The sequence below is a fragment of the Vulpes vulpes genome, chromosome 4 (assembly GCF_048418805.1).
Source record: "Vulpes vulpes isolate BD-2025 chromosome 4, VulVul3, whole genome shotgun sequence".
In the NCBI taxonomy this organism is placed as follows: domain Eukaryota; kingdom Metazoa; phylum Chordata; class Mammalia; order Carnivora; family Canidae; genus Vulpes; species Vulpes vulpes.
In genome coordinates this window covers 62,612,121-62,633,172 of record NC_132783.1, presented here as the reverse complement: position 1 = coordinate 62,633,172, position 21,052 = coordinate 62,612,121, and the positions used below count along the sequence as shown (strand labels likewise).

The window sequence follows — 21,052 nt, the reverse complement described above, 5'->3', positions numbered from 1 at the left end:
AAGTGGGAAGCACTGGGACTGGGGATATGAGATGTGAGATGGGATTGGAGAAAAGGGCATCCCGGGCAGAGGAGACAGGATGGGAAGGCACAGTCACCTGCGCCTATCTGGGGAAAGCCCAGGAGTCCACTGTGCCGAGAGCACTGGTTGGGGGAGGTGAGAAGCTAGAGTACTGAGCGAGCTGATAAACTGCAAGCCCCACCCCCAGAACCTACTCCCAGAGCCATGGGGTCACAGTGGGTTAGAAAAGAGCCAGAGAAGAGCAAGGTGGAGGGGTGGGCTGCTAGGAGCATGGGATTAGGGCTGAGAGGAGCCTGACACCCGCCATGCAGCGACAACCACCCAGATGCAACGCTGAAGCCACGTAATGGGAGCTGGGCCACACTTCCCTCCACCTGTTCCACAGCCCCCAAGGCCATGAGAGGGTAGTGGAGTGATGGGTGCACGAGCAAGGTTGGTGATGGGAGGATTGGCCAGCTTTGTTTCATTCTCTGACAGACTGTGTTGGAATCTCCAGGCTGGGCTCTCTGCCTTCTGTTGAACAGAGGCATTTAGGGGCGCTGCAGTCAGCCCAAACCCTTAATACTCAGTGCTCACAAGCACCAGTGACGTATTTGAGGGGAAAGAGGGGGACAGGAGAGGATGGCTGAGGAGGGGTAGTAGCTTCAGAAAGAAATGTTTCTTGCTGGCTATCATTGGCATTTTTAAAGATTTTATTTGTGAGAGAGAAAAAAAGAGGGAGGGAGCACAAGTGGGGGTAGAGGCAGAGGGAGAAGCAGGCTCCCTGCTGAGCAGGGGGCCCGATGCAAGACTCGATCCCAGGACCCTGGGACCATGACCTGATCTGAAGACACACACTTAACTCACTGAGCGACCCAGGCACTTCTATCATTGCCAGTTTTTAGTGAGTTCTTACCATGTTTTCCTAATAGGCGAAGAGGCCAGAAAAGTCTATGATGATGCCCAAAACATGCTGAAAGTGCTCATCAGTCAGAAGAAGCTGCAAGCCAGGGGTGTGGTAGGGTTTTGGCCAGCGCAGAGTGTACAAGACGACATTCACCTGTATGCAGAGGATGCAGCGCCGCAGGCCGCAGAGCCCATAGCCACCTTCCATGGGCTAAGGCAGCAGGTATAGAGAGCCATGCTGACGATGACTGTGCTACAAAAAAAAAAAAATATATATATATATATATAATATATATATAATATATAATTCTTATATATAATTATATATATCATATATAATTATATATATCTTATATATATCTTATCTATAGATAATTATTATATATATGTGTATATATATAATATATATATATGTAAATATATATATAAGAATTAAGTTAAGTCATAGCTACGTATAAATGCTAGGTCTGTCCCACCTCACACCAAATGACCACTCACAGGCCCAAGGCTGACGCATTTGTGAGGACAACAGAGAGAAGAAGCTAGTCTGGGTTGAGAGGCTGGGCCCTGGGGCACCAGCAGGAGAGGGCTGTTTGATGGGTGTTGGACAGGTGAGTGGTAAATGGTGTTACTACATTGGTGGTCACACACAGATGGGCATTTCCTTGATCAAAAATAATGGGTTTGTGAATACACCTATTATTAAAATAGGCCAGTGGCTTCTTCTCTCAAGGGGAAGACAGGTGGGAATGTACCTTTCCTGAAAGTCTGAGGTGCCAGGTGCTTAGTTGGGTACTAGATGGATTGTCTTGTTGACTTTCCACACAGCCTTGTCGTAGGCAGTTTGTGTGTCCATTCTGCAGGGCAGGGGAACTGAAGGCTGATGGAGCTGGGGAGAGGCCATCCTGTCCACACCTGGTGGCTGTTCCTTCACCACCCGGGCTTCCCTCGGTGAGGTGAGAACAGGCACTTCACATGGCTGCCTGTCCTGTGGCCCTGCCTGGGAGAATGCAAAGAGCATGTGTGGGTCTCTATAGTGGTGATGAAAAATAGCTGTCCTCATCCAGAATTGGAGCCAGAACTCACCAGAGCCATTAACAAAGAGTTGTAGTAAATTCCCCTGCAAAATTCTGTGACCGATTTTGGTCATTCAAAAGCAATAGTGTTGGGACGCCTGGGAGGCTCAGTGGTTAAGCATCTACCTTCGGCTCAGGGTGTGATCCTGGAGTCCCAGGATTGAGTCCCCCATTGGGCTCCCCGCAGGAAGCCTGCTTCTCCCTCTGCCTGTGTTTCTACCTCTCTCTCTCTCTGTGTGTCTCTCATGAATAAATAAATAAAATCTTTAAAAACACACACACACACACACAAAACCAATAGTGTTGCTTTTAATCATGCCCAACAAGTAATTTGTAATGACACAGAGTTTAACTGTAACAGCATCTGAAGGGCTTCTTAACTTGGGGACATTCAATAATATCATCATAAGACCAGGAAGGATGGCTACATCACTCCATCTGCACCCAGGCTCCAACCCCACAGAACACAAGGCAACCAGCTCCAATGTTAACATTCCCTCCTCACTAGTGAGTTAGTGACTTTTATTTATTTTTTTTTTAAATAGTAAATTTATTTTTTATTGGTGTTCAATTTGCCAACATACAGAATAACACCCAGTGCTCATCCCATCAAGTGCTCCCCTCAGTGCCCGTCACCCATTCACCCCCACCCCCCACCCTCCTCCCCTTCCACCACCCCTAGTTCATTTCCCAGAGTTAGGAGTCTTTATGTTCTGTCTCCCTTTCTGATATTTCCCACACATTTCTTCTCCCTTCCCTTATATTCCCTTTCACTATTTTTTATATTCCCCAAATGAATGAGACCATATAATGTTTGTCCTTCTCCAGTGACTTACTTCACTCAGCATAATACCCTCCAGTTCCATCCACGTTGAAGCAAATGGTGGGTATTTGTCATTTCTAATGGCTGAGGAATATTCCATTGTATACGTAGACCACATCTTCTTTATCCATTCATCTTTCGATGGACACCGAGGCTCCTTCCACAGTTTGGCTATTGTGGACATTGCTGCTAGAAACATCGGGGTGCAGGTATCCCGGCATATCATTGCATCTGTATGAGTTGGTGACTATTCTTCTGCAAGTGTAATTCAGGTGTCAGACTTCTGCCCTGGCCTCTTTCTTTCTTTCTTTTCTTTCTTGTCTTTCTTTTCTTTCCTTCCTTCCTTCCTTCCTTCTTTTTCTTTTTCTTTTTCTTTTTCTTTTTCTTTTTCTTTTTCTTTCTTTTTCTTTTTTTATTCATTTGATCATGAGAGACATAGAGGGGCAGAGAGAGAAGCAGGCTCCCTGTGGGGAGCCTGAAGCAGGACTTAATCCCAGGACCCCAGGATCATGATCTGAGCTGAAGAAGACAAGACACTCAACCACTGAGCTACCCAGGTGCCCCCCTGGCGTGGTTTTTACGTCCAATACCATTCATGACCAGGCAGGCTGTGGCCAACTATGTTAGGACATCTAGTAGGATGACGTCTCTATGTGCATATATTGCACATTCAGGTAGCTCTTGCCGAGGAGGTGCTTTCTTCCAGTGCTCTGGAAGATTCCGCTGCAGCCTCTCATTGCTCTGGGAGTCTTCTATCTCACTGTCGTGGCCATCTCTTTTGTGTGGGGCTCTGTGACCCATCTCTCCTTGTGGTGCTTGGAAGCTTTGTGTCTCCCTCTGGCTTTTGTCAGTGGAGGATGGTTGATAGACAGAGTACAGCTTGAAAGCCGCTCCTCCCCGCATAGCTGTCCCTGAGCTCTCTGACCTTTCTGGGGTCCGTTATCAAATACCTCCTGGCCACTTAACCACGTTCTGCCTGCTGTTGGTCAGGCTATGCTTGTTTCTAGAGTCAGCAAGTAGATAATAACTCCAAAGCCTCCAGGGTGTGGCACTCATCAATAAATTGATCAGTTCTGGGCCATACAGCAGTCAAGAGTGGGGGTTGTGGTGTCCATCCCCCAGACCTTCCACTGTCTGACTCTGAGCTTGCAGATCGAGCGCTGTCTCAGGTTTTCCGTCTGTGAAATGGAGCTGATGGGATCACTTACATCACAGCATTGTTGACAGCATGAAATGAGCAAATTCATGTAAAGCCCCAAGAATAGTGCCTGACATATAGTAAGCCCTCAGTAAATAGTAGTCATTAGCTCTTTATCTGCTCAGCAAGTATTTGTCAGTGGTGAAATATGTATGTGACCTTATTTGTCAGTTTGGTGGCAGGAGAGAGTCTGTCACCAGCTGGGAGTGAGAAGCCGACAAGGACGGGCTCCTGGAGGTGACACTCGGAAGCTGGACCTGCTGGATTCTCCTTGTGGTGTCAGGCCAGACCAGGGGTGTCCCCAGCTGTCTCCCGAGCCACCACTGTGGCAGGCAGCACCAGACCCGGGGCTGCTCACCACAATTCTGTTGAACTGCTTCTATGATGCTAAGTAGAGGTTTATGCATTTGGTGGATCCCTTTTGGGCATAACTTCAGGATTTAATGTTGATCTTGAATTGTGAAAAACCTTTCAGGGGAAATTTTTTTTTTTATATGAATGTTTGGGGTTCCAGTTGCTAGCACAGAGCCTATAGGCATGCAGGAAATGTTCACTCAGTGTGTGCAGGAGCAAATTCAGTGGTTTCAGTGGTTTCTTGACTGTTATGTCATATGTATTTTTTATCAAATACTTGCTACATATCAGGCGCTCTTCCAAGTACTGGGTATAACAGTGAACAAAACAGATATCCCTGTTTGAAGCTTATATCTGTCCAAAGAGCCTAGATTGCTGTCCCCTGTGTGTTGTTGCCATGTTCGTGCTAATGGTCCATCTGTGTCCTCCTTGGGTTTTAAGGCCGAGAAGGACTCTGCCAGCACAGACCCCTACCACTGCCTCTCCGACTTCATTGCTCCCCTGCATTCGGGCGTCCGCGACTACCTGGGCCTCTTTGCCGTTGCCTGCTTTGGGGTGGAAGAGCTGAGCAAGGCCTACGAGCAGGAGTGTGATGACTACAGCAGCATCATGGTCAAGGCTCTGGGAGACCGGCTGGCTGAGGTAAAGCAATGGCGCTGGGGGTGGAGCGGGGAGCCCATGACAGTGCCAGATGCTAAGCAGCCCTTGGAATCCATGTCCTGCTATTGTTTTTACCGAATCAGATGGGACTGGCTTTAGCATCACACACAATTTTACTTTGTTTTTTAAATTTTTATTTATTTTTTTCATAACACACAATTTTAAATCAGCTCTTCTTGAGTTGCTCTCACACGTCATCTTTTGGGCAAAGGAAAGCCTTTGCCATAGTTTGTAGCTGTCCTTAGAACCATGACCCCTTCGCTGCAGTTCTGATGTCTCCCTTTGCTTGTTGTGATATTTTCCTGAAGAACCTGGAAAAATCAGAGCACATTTCTATGTCCAGGCTCCTTGTTCTCATTTGCTGTCCTCCATAGATTGCTCATCTTCCTGTGTCGTGGCCAGGGTCATCTAAGCCTTGGGGAGATCGCCTCTCCTTTTCCTGAGGCCAAGCAGGAGGAGCTGGCAGCTATAATCATCCCAGCTTCTCCTCATGGCCACAAGCAGGGAACTGTTTCAGTTCACAGCCCTCAAGTCCTCAGATCATTGAGTAGGCCACGTCAGAGCCCAGGCTGTGAGGCCACAAGTGGGCAGAGAGCAGCCAACAGAGCCACAAGCGAGTCAGGAACCCAGTCTGACCCCTTGTGCCCAGTTCCTCCTGGCTGTGGTTCAGGCGAGGGGAGTGCTCCAGCGGGGTCTGATGGCCAGTGGGGTTTGGGTTCGGGGAGCGCCGCGGCCCACGCACACCTTGTCCTGGGCTGCAGGCCTTTGCAGAGGAGCTCCACGAGCGGGTCCGCAGGGAGCTGTGGGCGTACTGCAGCTGTGAGCAGCTGGATGTCGTGGACCTGCGGAGGCTGCGCTATGAAGGCATCCGCCCAGCCCCCGGCTACCCCAGCCAGCCTGACCACAGTGAGAAGCTAACCATGTGGAAGCTCGCCAACGTGGAACAGTGCACAGGTGTGTACCAGGAGCTGGGGAGCCCTTGTCCTCCCCTGTGCGGTTCCTAGGCCTGCCCTTCTCACAGCAGTGCACCCGGGCTAAGCATTTTAAAATAGGGAAAGCCTTAGAATGACATCCCACTGACTCTCCTTGTAGCTGTTGATCATGGTAGTTTATATCCATGTGACTGAATGGTAGTCTCACATGCCCATGTTTAGATCAATCAGTTGCAATGAACAGTTTCTCTTAACCTGCAACAGATGAGAAGTTAGCACATCATATTGCCCACACATCTCCCTCCCTGCCCCTCATCTCCTGCGCGCTGCTTTAATTTCTCCATCAGTGACCTTTGCAGCCTTTAGTGACATAGGTCACGTCACCTCCTCCTTCTGCTCACAGACCATGTCTCCCGACACTGCTTCTGTGCAACACCCACCACACCCCTCTGCTCTTCGCTGTCTTGGCCTTTACTCTTTTTTAGCACAGTTAACTGTTTCCATGGAACTCATCAGAAGCATGCTGTGTGCCCATGAGGTGGCAGGAACATATGTCTCAGTGAGAGACTGGGGCGTTTGGATGCAGTTGGCAGGAATGGTGTGGACTCCTAGGCCCGTCAGATGCAGATTAGAGTCCTTCCCTGCCACAGACTACCTGGTGATCTTCGGCAAAGGTTTAACCCTTGCACCACTCTGTTCCCTGTCCGTGAGGTGGATGGCTTGTACTGGCTGGCCTCGGTGTTTCCTTTGAGTACTGCTGTGGGCTCGTTCTCAGGGCCCGACTATCAATCATCCCCTAGTGGCACAAGCCTGGGGTCCAGATGGTGCTCACCTCCCAGGGCTGGCACTCCTTACTTGAGAGGCCTGCACTGCAGAGCATGTGGAGACCTCTGTAACTGGTATTGGAGACTTGTGGTGGGGGCAGACAGACAGGCTTTGCCAGGCCTGTCCCCCTGGATTAGAGGACACTGGCCTGAATTTCTGTGTCGGGTGTCCACCTAGAAGGTGTCAGCTCATTTTCATTCACCTGTTACCTCCTAAACAAGAGTTTATTGGGTGCTACCAACCACCAGGCCCTCTGCTAGGCATGGGATGAATCTGCGTTTTTCCCCCATGTTGCTGTCTCCAGGCATTAGGTTAACAGAATCCTTAGCAATGGCACCTGCTTCAGCAGTATCCGGCCTTTACTTCTCCAATTTGAAGTCCAAATACTTTGCAGTGGGGAAGATTTCCAAGGACCAGGTAAGTTAGCTGTTTCATTGTTTATGGCTTCCCTAGATGCCTACATTGTTTGTCTTTTTTTTTTTAAGATTTTATTTATTTTTCACACATGCATGAATGGGGGAGGGGCAGAGGGCGAAGCAGGCTGCCCACTGAGCCAGGAGTCTGATTCCCAGGACCCTGGGATCATGACCTGAGCTGAAGGCAGACACTTAACAGACTGAGCCACCCAGGCGCCCCAATGCTTGTCTTGTCTTAAGTAGAACTGTAGAACCTAATTTATTTTACATGTGAATGAGAATAAAAACAAAGGGAAAACATGACGAAATTTACCCCCACTAAATGGATAATGTCTTAATTTGATTTCAGCTTGTTACCCTGATTCTTTCCTCCCATTTACACCTCTTAGCCCGCAACATTCACACACTCAAGCCAGCGTCTAAGCACCAGATACTTACTGCTTGTTGTTTTCTGCCCAGAGAATAAGGCAACTTGGCGAATAAATATCCATCTCCATGTAACTCAATAGATTGCTATTAAGACAAGAAATGGAAGGCTTTTAATGTTTCCTGGCAAATCCTGTGGAAACTTCACTTCAGAAAGTCTTATCATTTTGGTTTGATATGCTGCTTTTAATCTTTTACAGATTGAAGATTATGCTCTGAGGAAGAACATGTCTGTGGCTGAGGTTGAGAAATGGCTGGGACCCATTCTGGGATATGATACAGAGTAACTTTTTGTTTTAATCCCTTTCTGTTATCCTCAAGGATCCCTGAAAAAATATAGTCTAGAGTGCCTTTTAAAATTAACAGCAGTAACAGCAACATGCAAGCCCGGCCGTACCTGGTTGACATTTGCTCTGCGTCAGGCTTTTGGAAGACTGTCCAGTGGAACCCTGTACAGGAGCAGGGCTTTCCTATGTCCTTGGAAGCAAGTGGCTCCTTTCCAGAGAACCTCAAATGAAGAGCAGTAACCCCCACTCTGGTGGTTTTCCTGGATGGGACAAGCTGGAGATGGAGGTCTTTTGCATTTCAAAGCAAGTCAACTTGCGTTTTTCATTTTTACTTCTGGTCCAGGAGGTCACCTATTTTTTTTTTTTTTCTTTCTCTTGCTCCCTTAAGAAAAAGCCTGGAACTTAGCTGAATAGAGAGATGTATCGAAAAATGTGGCCCTGTGGCAAAAGTCACACTGTGCAAAATGGGGCATTTTCATCTAAATGGTTACAACAGCAGACTCTGCCAGGGAAGAAAGTATAACTCTACTGTCCCTCTGGAAGACCTCATTTTCTAAAGTCTCCATCACATGGTTGCAGAAGGCCTGCTCTCACTGTTGATGGTTCAGAAATGCCCAAGCTGTTTGCCCTAGTGTGGTGGAACACAGTGGTGTTCTAGTTTTCACATTCCCTGCCCTGAGCGGAAGCAAGGAGGTGGGGCGAGAAAGTGGCTGCTGAGGGTAGTTAGCATTGTTTAGCTGTTTTCTGGAGTTGAGCAACTCTCAAATGAGCTGTGGTGTCCTGTGCAGAGTTCGGCAGATGAGCAGCGTTGATTCCACTTAATTCTCCTATTTCTGCAGCAACCCAACTCCTACAGTGTAGGAATGGCACATTGACTTGCTTTTAGTTATTTTGGGGGAAATGGTTAAGAACATGGGCTTTGAGGTCAAACCTACCTGGATTTACATTGCACCTTTGCCACTTACTTGCTGTGTGACATGGGCAGATCGCTTACACTCTCCAACACTATCTTCCCCTCTGTGAAATGGGGGCAGTGATACCAGTTCCTCTGCCATGGACCTGAAGGGCAGATAAATAAGAGTTGCATGTAGGGCACGTAGTATAGGATCTGGTGCACAGGACATGCTTGCTAAATGGTAGCTTCTGTGGAGCTCAGTGGGTAGTGCCTCCAGCTCAGCACATGGGAAGCCTTCCTGGCAAGGGAAGAGATGAATGGAGACTGTGAGAAGATACCAGGGAAATGCAGGTGATGACTGGATCAACTGCACGAGGCGCTCTTTCTGGAGTAGACCCCCATTTACCCTCTGACTGGGCAGGGAAGCTACTTGTGTCATCTGAACCATTAGTGCTCATCTGCATGACAGGCCTCGCCCTCGGCTCCCGGCTCCCGTGGTGTAAGCTGGCCTTGCTTTTCAAAGCAGTTGTAGCAGATTAACATTCAAGTGCCTTGGAGGCAGAGGGACAAAACATTCAGAAAAAGAACCATCTGCATTTGCAGTGGATGTACCGAGTAATGCACCTGTTCAGCCCTCGCTTGCCGTCGGAGCGAAGACAGCCATGTGCTTTGTGAGGTACAGTTAGCTCATGTATACGTAAGAATGGGACTCGATTTCCCAAGATACTTAGAAGACTTCTGTTCAAAACAGGTGGTACATTCTTCTGTGAGAAAGAGTAACCTTCTCTAAATATTTGAGTGTATTTTGTCAGGATTACAGTTGCTAAGAGTCTCCTGATTTCATTAAGTATTCACTATCTCTTCCCTCAGCTGAGTACGTGATAGAGTGGCTTCCTTAACTGTAATTATGTCCTCCCTGCACTCAGCTGAACTCACATAGTCTGTTTTTGTTTCTCTCTGGCATGCCTTTGCAGATACCAGGTATCTGCTGTGTCCTACACCTTCTCCCCCGTACTGTCCTGAACCCCGTGAAGTTAGTTTTTTACCTGCCTCTTCTGACGTCAGTGACCTCTCGAGGTTAGGTCCAGGGATTGTCATCTGCATGGGCTTGGACAATATAGACCACTTCTTTGAAATTCTCATTTCCCTGCTTCCCTCTTGGCATCACTCTCTGGCTGTCCTGTGTTTTTGATAATTTCTCAGCCATTTTCATATATTTTTATCTCCCTCCTCCCATTTAGATCCTGGTGTTCTCGGGCAGCCCGGGTGGCTCAGCGGTTTAGCGCTGCCTTCAGCCCAGGGTGTGATCCTGGAGACCTGGGATCGAGTCTCACATCAGGCTTCTGGCAGGGAGCCTGCTTCTTCCTCTGCCTGTGTCTCTGCCCCTCTCTCTCTCCTCTCTCTCTCTCTGTGTGTGTGTCTCTCGTGAATAAATAAATAAAATATTTAAAAAAAAAAAAGATCCTGGTGTCCTCAAGGGCCTGTCATTAGTGGCCTCCTTAGTGTCTGTCATTTCAGTGGGCAATCTCACTGAGCCAATATCCCCATCTCAGCTATGTCTTGAGGAGCACAGCATACACCCAGCAGCCCCTGCCAGGAAGACAGATGAACATCTCAGACCTAGTATATCTCGTCTCATTCCTCTCAAATCGTGAAATTCAGTCATGATGAATGGTGCCACCATGCCAGCATCAGACCTCACACTCAGCCTGGATCATCTTTGGCTTAGATTCTTATGGTTACCTGAAAAGTTAGCATATGAAAGACACACTTAGCCTACTATAGTTGGGATAGTGGTAGAGATATTTCAGGAAGGCAATGCTTAGATGAAGGCCTGACTTGGGACTTGAGGATTAAGGTGAAGAAGCAAGATAAGAACAAATGAAGAGCTATTTTTGTTGATGAACAAGAATATTAAGGATCGTACCTCCCCAAATTGATATATAGATTCAGTGCCATTTCCAACAGAAATTACAATAGAGATTTTGTTCAATGTGACAAGCAGATATTTAAATTTATATGGAAAAGCAAAGGATGGGAATGACTGAGTGCTTCCAAATGTGAAGAGGTTACAAGGTAGTAATTTCTGTTGTATGTGGTACAGAGGTGGGAATTCTGAGCAGTGCCATGAAACGAGGAGCCTGCAGAATAACCAGTGCATGCATTGACCTTTACAAACGGCAGAGGTGGCATGGTGCATCCAGGCGGACGGGCAAGGTGACCCCATATGTGGTGCCGGAACAATGTGTATTCGAAGGGAAAAGGTGAAATTTGATTTCTGCCTCACGTGTTAATCCAACAGTCAGTTCCAAATATATTAAGTTCTTAAATACAAAAAAAAAAAAAACAAAAAAAAAAAACCATTCCCCTCATGGACAAGCCTTAGAGCAGGAAAGAATCCCTCGAGACAGAAAGGACTAATCATAAAAGAAAAGATGATTAGACCAGCTGTTTTTTAAGACTGATGTTAAGCTAATAAACAATTTAAGGCAGCAAAAATACAAGCCATGACTTGAGATATTTGTAATACACTTAATTGACAAAGGGTTAGTAAGCAGAATAGGTTTAAGAAAAAATAACTCTGGACAGAATTAGACTGGAAAAGGCATTTCACAGAAGAGGAAATACACATGGCTTATAAAAAAGGTGTTTGACAGCATTGGCAATCAGGGAAATATGAATTGAGATCACAGTGAGATCCTATTTTACATCTGTAAGTTTTGCAGAAATTAAGGAGCTTGACGAGATGGATCCCAAAGAAGTCTATGAGGACTTGCATGATACGGGCATGTGAACAGACACCTCTGCTTCAGAAAACAAATCCACCTCCCAAAGTTGAACTCTTGCATGCCTTGGGACTCCTGCTTGAGTATCTAACAACCTTGCACACGTGTACCAGGAGGTGTGGGCAACAATGTTCATTGTAACATCTTCATAATAGTCAATAACCAGAAAACCCGAAATGTCCATCTGTCTGTAGGAGAATGGATAGATAGGTATATTCCACACTAACGGGCATTATTCAGGAGTGGAAATGAATGGACTGCAGCTGTACTGGACGATAAGAATGAATCTCAGGAAATACAAGAACTAAAGCAGGCTCCAGGAGAGCATGTGCTATGATGCTATTTTTATTGAGCTCATAAACAAGCAAAACCAAAGAATATGTTGTCTAGCCATATTAAACCGTAAAACTATGTTGTAAGAAAAAGAAGCAACAATAAACCAAAATTTAGTCGAGTAATTAACCCTGAGAAGGGGAAACTGAGCAGATCATAGAGGAACACATAGGTGGATGCAGGTTATTAGTAATATTCTGGTTCTTGGGCTGTATGATATGTTTATGGCTATTTGTTATATTATGCTTTATAACAGGGTCATACCTATTATTGCATGTATTTAATGTCTGCATTAAGTATATTTTAAATAAAGAAAATAATTAGCAAAAATCTGGGATGGTGGCTTTGTATCTGATGTTGTGTGTGTCAAATAGTTATTTTTCAGAAAGGAAGGACGTTTCAGCTAAAGCAAACAACAGTGGGGCAGGAGGGTGCCTTGTGTCTGGGCCGCAGTACCCCAGGATGAGGGCCAGTGTGGCTTTGCGTGTTGGGCTTTGGTGAATGAGTGCACCCAGTACCGCTTGCTACTGCACAGAATATAGGAGGGGAGAAGAAATGAGTTTGGGACAAATTTGACACAACTGAATATGGACAGATACATGACTGGAATTTAGGAAGACTGGCCTTAAAATAGGGAGGCTTCATTGTGAAGATGGAAGCCAGGCCACAAGCATGGACAGGACAGCTTGTGGAGAACATGAGAAGGGAACCCAAGACAGCTGGATTCCAGGAACGGGGTGGGAGGGCAGCTCTCTAGGGAAGGGACACTGGGAGAATCCATGTCAGGTGGTCTGAGAGAGAGGGGGCGCACTTGCGGCATCATCGGAGGGTGTGGGGACCGTTAGCAGACATGGCGGGTTGAGGGTTGAAGGGGAGGTGAGGAAGTTGTCTGTTATTTAATGAACATTAGGTGTTGAGTTTGGTAAGTTATATATTTTGGATACTAGCCCTTTATCTGAATGTCATTTGCAAATATCTTCTCCCATTCCGTAGACTGCCTTTTAGTTTTGTTTCCTTCACTGTGCAGAAGCTTTTCATTTTGATGTAGTCCCAATAGTTTGTTTTCGCTTTTGTTTCTTTTGCCTTAGAAGGCATAGCTCTTAGAAGTTGCTACAGCCAAGGTCAAAGAGGTTGCTGCTTGTGTTCTCCTCTAGGATTTTGGATTCCTGTCTCACATTTAGGTCTTTCATCTATTTCAAATTTATTTTTGTGTTGGTGTAAGGAAGTGGCCCAGTTTTATTCTCTTGTACGTTGCTCTCCAGTTTTCCCTACACCATTTGTTGAAACTCAACACCCAAAAAACAAATAATTAAGAAATGGGCAGAAGACATGAATGTGCATTTTTCCAAAGAAGACATCTAGATGGCCAAAGACACATGAAAAGATTCTCAACATCTACTCATCATCAGGGAAATACAAATCAAAACCACAATGAGATACTACATCACACCTGTTAGAATAGTTAAAATTAACAATATAGGAAAAAACAGATGTTGGTGAGGATGCAGAAAAAGGAGATGAACCCTCTGGCACTGTTGGTAGGAATGCAAAGGAGTGTGGCCACTCTAGAAAACAGCACGGAGGTTCCTCAAAAAGTTAAAAGTAGAACTATGTAGGATCCAACAATTCCTCTGCTAGATATTTACCGAAAGGATACAAAAATACTGATTTGAAGGGGTACATGCATCCTAATGTTTATAGCAGCATTATCAACAATAGCCAAACTATGGAAAGAGCCCGTGTCCATCAACTGATGAATGGATAAAGAAGAGGTGATACACACACACACACACACACACACACACACATAAAATGGAATATCAGTCATAAAAAATGAAATCTTTCCACTTGCAATGACATGGATGAAGCTAGAGTGTCTTTTGCTAAGTGAAATAAGAGAAAGACAAATACTATATGATTTCACTCATGTTGAATGTAAGAAAGGAAACAGGTGAACATAGAGGCAGGAGTGGGGGAATACAAACCAAGAAACAGACTTAACTATAGAGAACAAACTGAGGGTTGCTGGGGGGTTGGGGTGGGGAGATGGGTTAAATGGGTGGTGGATACTAAGGAGGGCACTTGTGATGATCACTGAGTGTTGCATGTAAATGGTGAATCACTAAATTCTACTCCTGAAACTAATATTACACTATATGTTAACTAACTAGAATCTAAATAAAAACTTGGAACAACAAACAAAATAATGTTGGAGTGGTAGGTAGAATGGAAGGAATATTTTAAGATAGACAAGGGCTTTTATGCCAAGGGGAAATAGAAGTTAAGAGGGTTAGAGAGTGCAAAAGTAAAAAAAAAGTACATGTCTTTTCACCTAAATCCAGAGAGCCTGGACTTCCATCTACCAGTCCCCATGATTTAACCTGAGAGTTGTCCCTACCCTCCCTTTTTCTGAAACATCACATCCAGTTGGTTGCCATACTCTGACCATTTTACCCACTGAATACCTCTTTAGTCCCTCTCTCTCCTACCCTGCCCAGGCTTAGATTCTCATTTCTCCTCGGGACTCAGTCTGCTGGGTGGGTTTCCTGGCCTCCTACGGCGTCCTCCAGTGAGCTTTCTGAAACTTTACGCCCACCTCTATCCTGCTGCCCAGATCAGATGTCCGTCTTGCCTAGGAAATGTCCAAAGGCCTTACACATTCACAGAGCCTTCCGCATACTCACTCTACGTGCTCTGAAGGAGGTGTCTGCTCAAGTCTTTTCTCTCGGTGTAACCCCACTCCGACCTCCACCCATGGACTTCAGATGCTCAACTCCCTGAAAGCCACGTGACCTCTCTTCCTGTCTGCCAATAGAACCTTGCATACTTCCCACTGCTGTCATGGCAACAGAATAATCTACTTCCCCACTAGACTGTGATTTTTTTTTTTTGAGATTTTTATTTATTTATGAGAGACACAGGCAGAGGGAGAAGCAGGCTCCCTGTAGGGGACTCAATCCCAGGACCCCAGGATCATGTCCTGAGCCAAGGCAGACGATCAACCACTCTGCCACCCAGGTGGCCCTAGACTGCGATTCTTGGCAGATTTGAAAGCTTATTCATCTTTATATTTGCATGTCTAAAATAGAGCTCAATTCCTGATAGGTGCTCAGTAAAGGTTGGTTTGAGTTGATGAGCAGATTCTCTCAGGGGGATAGTGGTTTGTAGGGAGAGAATTCTATGAAGCTCCGTGAGGGCAGGAGCCAAGACTCACCAACTGGGCTCAGAACCCCCAGAGCCTAGCCTGGCACCTGCCATGTAGTTCACTACATAAAATGTTTATTAAGTGAGCGAGGGTAAAGCCTTGATTATTTTCTCTTGTTCAGAAGCACACTGGGACATAAAAGCCCTAGCACCCTAACACCCGGCTTCAGGATTTCATATTAAAAGAAATAGCCCTGTTGATATTCTCTTTATTGTTCCATGAAGGCAGCACATGGACAGCCCTGCTAGAAAAGCCACCTCACTTCATAGCTTACTTGCTACAAATCAGCTGTATGAATTGTTAGATTAAAGGACACAAAGTATATTTTAATTCCGTGTGTGTGTGTGTGTGTGTGTGTGTGTGTGTGTGTGTGTGTTGAAGTAACATGCTAATACATGCAGTGAAAATGTCCAAAAGGGCACACACACATTCTTCAGTGGTTACTTCTGGGGAATGGGACTGGGGGGCCAGGGGTGAGGGAGTCATGGTTGGGGTATGGCGCATTATTTCTGCACTGTTGCTTCAGTTTTACAACAAGCATCTACTGCTGTACTTAAAAAAAGATTAGCTTGGCAACAGACCCAGCTTGAAATAGATGCTACTTTGAATAATTTGAGTAAAAAGTTAGGATTTAAATCAATTAAGTCCCAAACTTGGTCCCACTTCTCAACACATGGAATATCTAATTCCCTTTACATCCTCCCTTCTTTGAATGTGATTTTCAAAGCTATCTTTTGCCTCGTCCTTTGCTTTTTAGTATTATTATAGCTTTTGGAGACTCACAAAACAAGTGATTTCTGTAATTGTTGCTTAGAAAAGGATTGGATTAAATGATTTTTGAGATCCTTTAGATTAGATATTGCACAAAATGGAAGAAGCAAGCACCAGACTGATGAAAGATGTTTATCACAGTCTCTGCCTTCCATTATGGGTTACATACAGCAACCTGTAGCATATGAAGGTCATGGCCACTGAGAAAGGAACTTTGAACTTTTTACAATCCTGTTTGTTCTTTTACCCAGGCAGAAACTCAGAAAAGTGACATTTCCTTCCAAATTATATGAAGGATTTCAATGCTTACCTGTGTTTAATCATGTGGCATTGCTTATCCTATTATAGAAAAGAAGAGCCATTTATTTTGTACTGAAGCCATACAGTAAAAGCCTGGGGAATCGAGTTGTGTTGCTGGATAGTGCTAAATATCATTAATTAAAAATATTTTGATGTGATAGATTGTTCTTTAATTCTGTTGAAATGAGCACATCAAGAAAATGTGAAGAATTTCAGGGAAAGACATCTGAGTGTTAAAAATGCTTGATTATTTTTTAAAATATTGCAACTCTTGAGAAAAGGCAGCAGTTAGCTCCAAAACACTTTTGCTTATGTAAAGCCTTCTATTCAGTCATCTGCTTGATTCTTGCATTGCTATGGGCAGGTTGTAACATACCTGCTTTGAAACTATTCAGGAAGTTAAAGTATAGGAAAGACAAGTGAGAGGTTGGTCACTAGGAGAGCCAGGGTCAGTCCATGGTTTGCAGAATCCCATTTCCCTCCAACATGCCTTCAAATTAATTAAAATTTGAATAAAGTTAGGGATCAAATATTAGTGAATATATTCCTCGCCCCCACCCCCAAATTGGTGAGTTATTATAAAAGGAAAGAGACCGGTACAGTTTTAAGTTTTGAGTATATCTGTCAAGACTATCTGTTGGGGGCAGCCTTGGTGGCGCAGCGGTTTAGTGCCGCCTGCAGCCCGGGGCGTGATCCAGGGTCCCACATCGGGCTCCCTGCATGGAGCCTGCTTCTCCCTCTGCCTGTGTCTCTGCCTCTCTCTATCTCTCTGTGTCCCTCACGAATAAATAAATAAAATCTTAAAAAAAAAAGACTATCTGTTGGCAAATTGAATTTAAATAAAATGTTTTTAAAAATTAAAAAAAGGATGAAACGATGTCATTTATAACCTAAAAGGAATTATGCTTATTGAAATAAATCAGAGAAAGACAAATACCATACAATTGCATTCATATGTGGATTTTAAGAAACCAAACAAACTGGCAAAGGGTAGGAGGAATGAGAGAAGCAAACCCAAGAAACACACTCTTACCTATAGAGAATAAACTAATAAAAACTTGAGGAAGGTGAGGGGGGATGGGGAAAACAGGAGATGGGGATGAAGGAGGGCACCTGTGATGAGTACCAAGCATTATATCCAAGTGTTGAATCACTATGTTGTACAACTGAAACTAATATTATACTGTGTTAAGCAGGAATTTAAATAAAACTTTAAAAATTAAAAGTTTTGAGTGTATCTTAGCTTGACATAGGGATGAGTTTGGGTATAGTTCTCTTTTATAGTTAGAAAAACAGGGGCACCTGGGTGGCTCAGTTAAGCATCTGCCTGCAGCTCAGGTCATGATCTCGGGGTCCTGGGATGAAGTCCCGTGTCAGGCTCCCTGCTCATTGGGGAGTCTGTTCCGTCTCCCTCTCTCTCTCCCTGCTATGCTCTCTCTCTCTCTCTCTCTCTCTCTCTCTAAAATAAAGAACTTTTAAAAATTTGAGAAAACTCGTCAATAAGCTGAAAATAATTTAAAAACGTGTTCATGTTTCACCTGTGCCTTATTAGCCAGCAGACCAGATGAGTTGAAAAGCCCTATGAAACTTCTCCATCTGCCTAATTGACCGTTGAGAAGAAACCGGCAAAAACAAACCTTTACCAGAAAGTCAGAGGCAAAGAGCCATGGCACCTAACTGTTTGATGAGGTGCTCCAGGGAAGGAGAGCATTTGCAGTACTTGATGCCAGAACCAAAAATTGATGCCAGAACCAAAAATTCTGTCAGGTGCTTGGTAGGAACTTAATTAATTTGTGAGGTGGGTGAACTCATACTAGAGGCTTGAGCACCAAGAAACCAGCTAGGAAGGTAAGTCAGACCGAGAAAGAAATACCAACGTGATCTCACTTGTATGTGGAATCTAAAAACTGAACTTGTGAAAACAGTGGAATGATGGTTACCAGGAACTGCGGAGTGGGGGTGAGGACTGGGGAGATGTTGTTTCATAGTATAAACTTACAACTAGTAGGCAAATGAGTTATGAGATTTAACACAAAACATAGTGATTATAATCAACAATACTGTATTATAAACTAGTTTCTAAGAGACCAATAAAAAAGAAATGATATATGACATGGTAAAGGTACTAGCTAAGTTACGGTAATATATTGTAATATATAAATGTATCAAACCAATGCATTGTGGGGCTTAAGCTTACACAATGTTACAAGTCAGTTATATTTCAATAATAATAATAAAAACAGCTAGGACTCCCTAGAGCTTTTCCAGACACATTCAGAGACTTGCTGTATCTGTTCCATGCAAAGAAATAATTAAGCAGAAACAAATCTGATGCATCCATCAGTGGCCTTTCCAAAACCTACTACTCATTGATCACTGATGTTCATAATGGTGAGTCACAAGTATTGCAGTATTCCTGCAGTGCCTTCTGAATCATCAAAGACTTGTTAAAATTCACTATAACTTCAGCATTAAGTACATTTCCCCGGGGGGGGGGTGGTGGTGGTGGTTACTCTATCTGAAGGTTGGCCACCCAACTATGAGAAGCCTGATCCCTCTCCCTTAACGAGAACACAGACTATGAAGTGTTCTTCCTCCTCCCATTATGTCAGATAACAGTGTCTGTTATCACTCTGCAGCCAAAGAGCCCAGCCTGGTATTGTTTGAACTAGTCAGAGGGGGCTGAAGTGCAGGAGGTTCATCAGGGTAAATGTAAAGATGCAGAAGAAATGCAGTTACAGAATGAGGGAGTGTGTCGTGACAAGGATGTCAGCACAGACCCTGGGAACTTTAGAGGCTGGTGCATGGCAGGGTTGAGTCATTTAGTGCCGTTGGCACTGAGGGGGAAGGAAACTGCTAATTTGGGATGGTTTGTATCAGATTAGCAGAGGTATCTGACTTAAGAAAGCAGAGTAATTACTGGGTTTTGTTTAGTGACAAGTTTATTGGGTTTGCATGCCACCTTTAAATTTTTACTCACAAAGTGTGCAGGGTTGGAGGGGATATGGAAAGTTGAAATTTCTGGATGGTGGGAAGTGAGGGTAAATTTTTGAAAGGGTTTGGTGATAGAAGTAGCAAACATTGGGATTATTTGGGAGGGGGAGAAGGGACTTTACCCAAATATTTTCCTACCAGCATTAGAGGGATAGAGCCTGCTGGTAGGGAAAAAGAGGTGAGTGGGTGTGTTGTTGCCAATTGCTTTGGTATTACGAATTTCTCTTACTTCTTTCAGGCAAAAGCTTCTGAAAAACTTATTATTTTGTAGACTTGGTTAGTACCTTGTGATCAGGGTCCTGCTAAGATTTGCAGCCACAGGGGGAAAACCGTTCATATCTACCTTTTTCTTCTGTCATGAGCTCATTATATTACAGAGTGGAAATGCTGGCTGGGCAAGTTACCTCTCTTTTGCTCCGGCTGAGATCCCCAAGAGGGGGAATGCATGCCATAAGATGATATTTGTGCATTCATTCATTCATTCATATCCATTCACTTCATTCATTTATATTCTCATTCATCAATTATTTATTGGGCCCAGTCCCGTTCTAGGGCTGGGTATGCAATGAGAGCAAGTGAGTCAGATTCCCTGGGCTCAGGGAGAGTAAGATTCTCTGCAGAGTATGTAGCAAGCTGACTCCCTCCAGTACCTTGTGTCATTCAAGTCTTAAACTCATCCTCCACTGGGGATTTAAAAGCAGAGAAGTCATCCATCTCCTCTTGGTCTCAGGGGTTTGGGTTCAGAAGAATATTGTACTACCTGTGGAGATTTCAGGCCTCTTTCCCAAGATTTGGCTGGTGCTTCCGAGTGCACCCACTGGCAGTTAGGAAACTCTGACATTTTGCTGTGTCCCCGCACCACCCCCAGTTTTAGACTTCAAGTAAGCTTGGTTGCCTTCATTCTTGCTTAACCCAGGTTAAAATCAGTGTGCTGTGTAGTACTGTCAAAAACATCCGTGCAATCCCTAGTGACATGCTTCTTTCTGAATATTAATCTCCTTGTTGCTCTGCCAGAATCAGGGACAGTGGGCTTGTGTCTGTGTGTGCATGTGTGTGGCCAGTAGCACCAGCCTGTATCTTAGGACGAGAGGTCTGTGATCAGCCAGGAGCAGAAATAGGGCTCAGTGTTGCTTAGTGAATACAGATCCAAGGGCAGCTGTCAAGCTTTGTCCGCCTTATCTCACCATGGCCTTAGGGGAGCAAAAATGCCCAGACATGTCCCCTTGCAGATTAACAAACTGTGCGTCCGGAAGAGTATTTACTGATAAACATCTGCCTTCCAGAGAGAAACCATTATTTAACAAACTGCTCTTTAGAGATTTATAGATGCAACTCGCCTTTCTGCCAATGCTCTAAATCATGACACCTTCTTTTTTTTTCTTCCTCTATTTGTCTTTCCTAAAAACTTGCTTTTTGAGCCTTAATACACAAGGAGATAGGAATTTCACAGTAACATAAATTTAAAAAAAAAAACCGCCTTACTTTACAACATTTTTTTGTTCTGTCATTAAAGGATATTTATGGTTAGTTAAAACTATAGAACCCCAGTTTATCACATGAAAGCACTACCCTCAAATACACCTATTTCTTGATCACTGTTTTGTCTTTGATCTCTCTGGACCATCATCCACCTTTGGCTGAGAGTCCACTGGGATGCGGCTACACACTTGGCATGGTGCTTCACTTAAAAAAAAAATCTTCCTGACTCCTGGGAGGCTCAGTGGTTGAGCGTCTGCCTTTGGCTTAGGGCGTGGTCCCCGGGGTCCTGGGATCCAGTCCTCTGTTGGCTCCCTATGGGGAGCCTGCTTCTCCCTCTGCTTATGTCTCTGCCTCTCTCTATGTCTCTCATAAATAAATAAATAAAA

The 21,052-nt window shown here is 44.6% G+C and overlaps 1 protein-coding gene across 9 annotated transcripts in view; it reads left to right on the top strand.

Moving 5' to 3' along the window:
* Positions 1-10,258, top strand: part of MTR (5-methyltetrahydrofolate-homocysteine methyltransferase) — a 105,045-nt gene extending 94,787 nt beyond the window's left edge. For 5 of the 9 annotated variants that reach the window (XM_072755899.1, XM_072755903.1, XM_072755898.1 and 2 more), the window contains 6 exons: positions 933-1,129; positions 4,799-4,999; positions 5,779-5,971; positions 7,079-7,191; positions 7,817-7,899; positions 10,040-10,258. In XM_072755899.1, coding sequence (XP_072612000.1) covers positions 933-1,129; positions 4,799-4,999; positions 5,779-5,971; positions 7,079-7,191; positions 7,817-7,899; positions 10,040-10,235 — 983 coding nt within the window. In that variant the 3' untranslated portion in view covers positions 10,236-10,258. Of the gene's footprint in view, positions 1-932; positions 1,130-4,798; positions 5,000-5,778; positions 5,972-7,078; positions 7,192-7,816; positions 9,475-10,039 lie in introns of all 9 variants that reach the window. The other 4 variants (XM_072755905.1, XM_072755904.1, XM_072755902.1 and 1 more) reach the window with 2 other exon arrangements.
* The last annotated feature ends 10,794 nt before the right edge of the window (positions 10,259-21,052 follow it).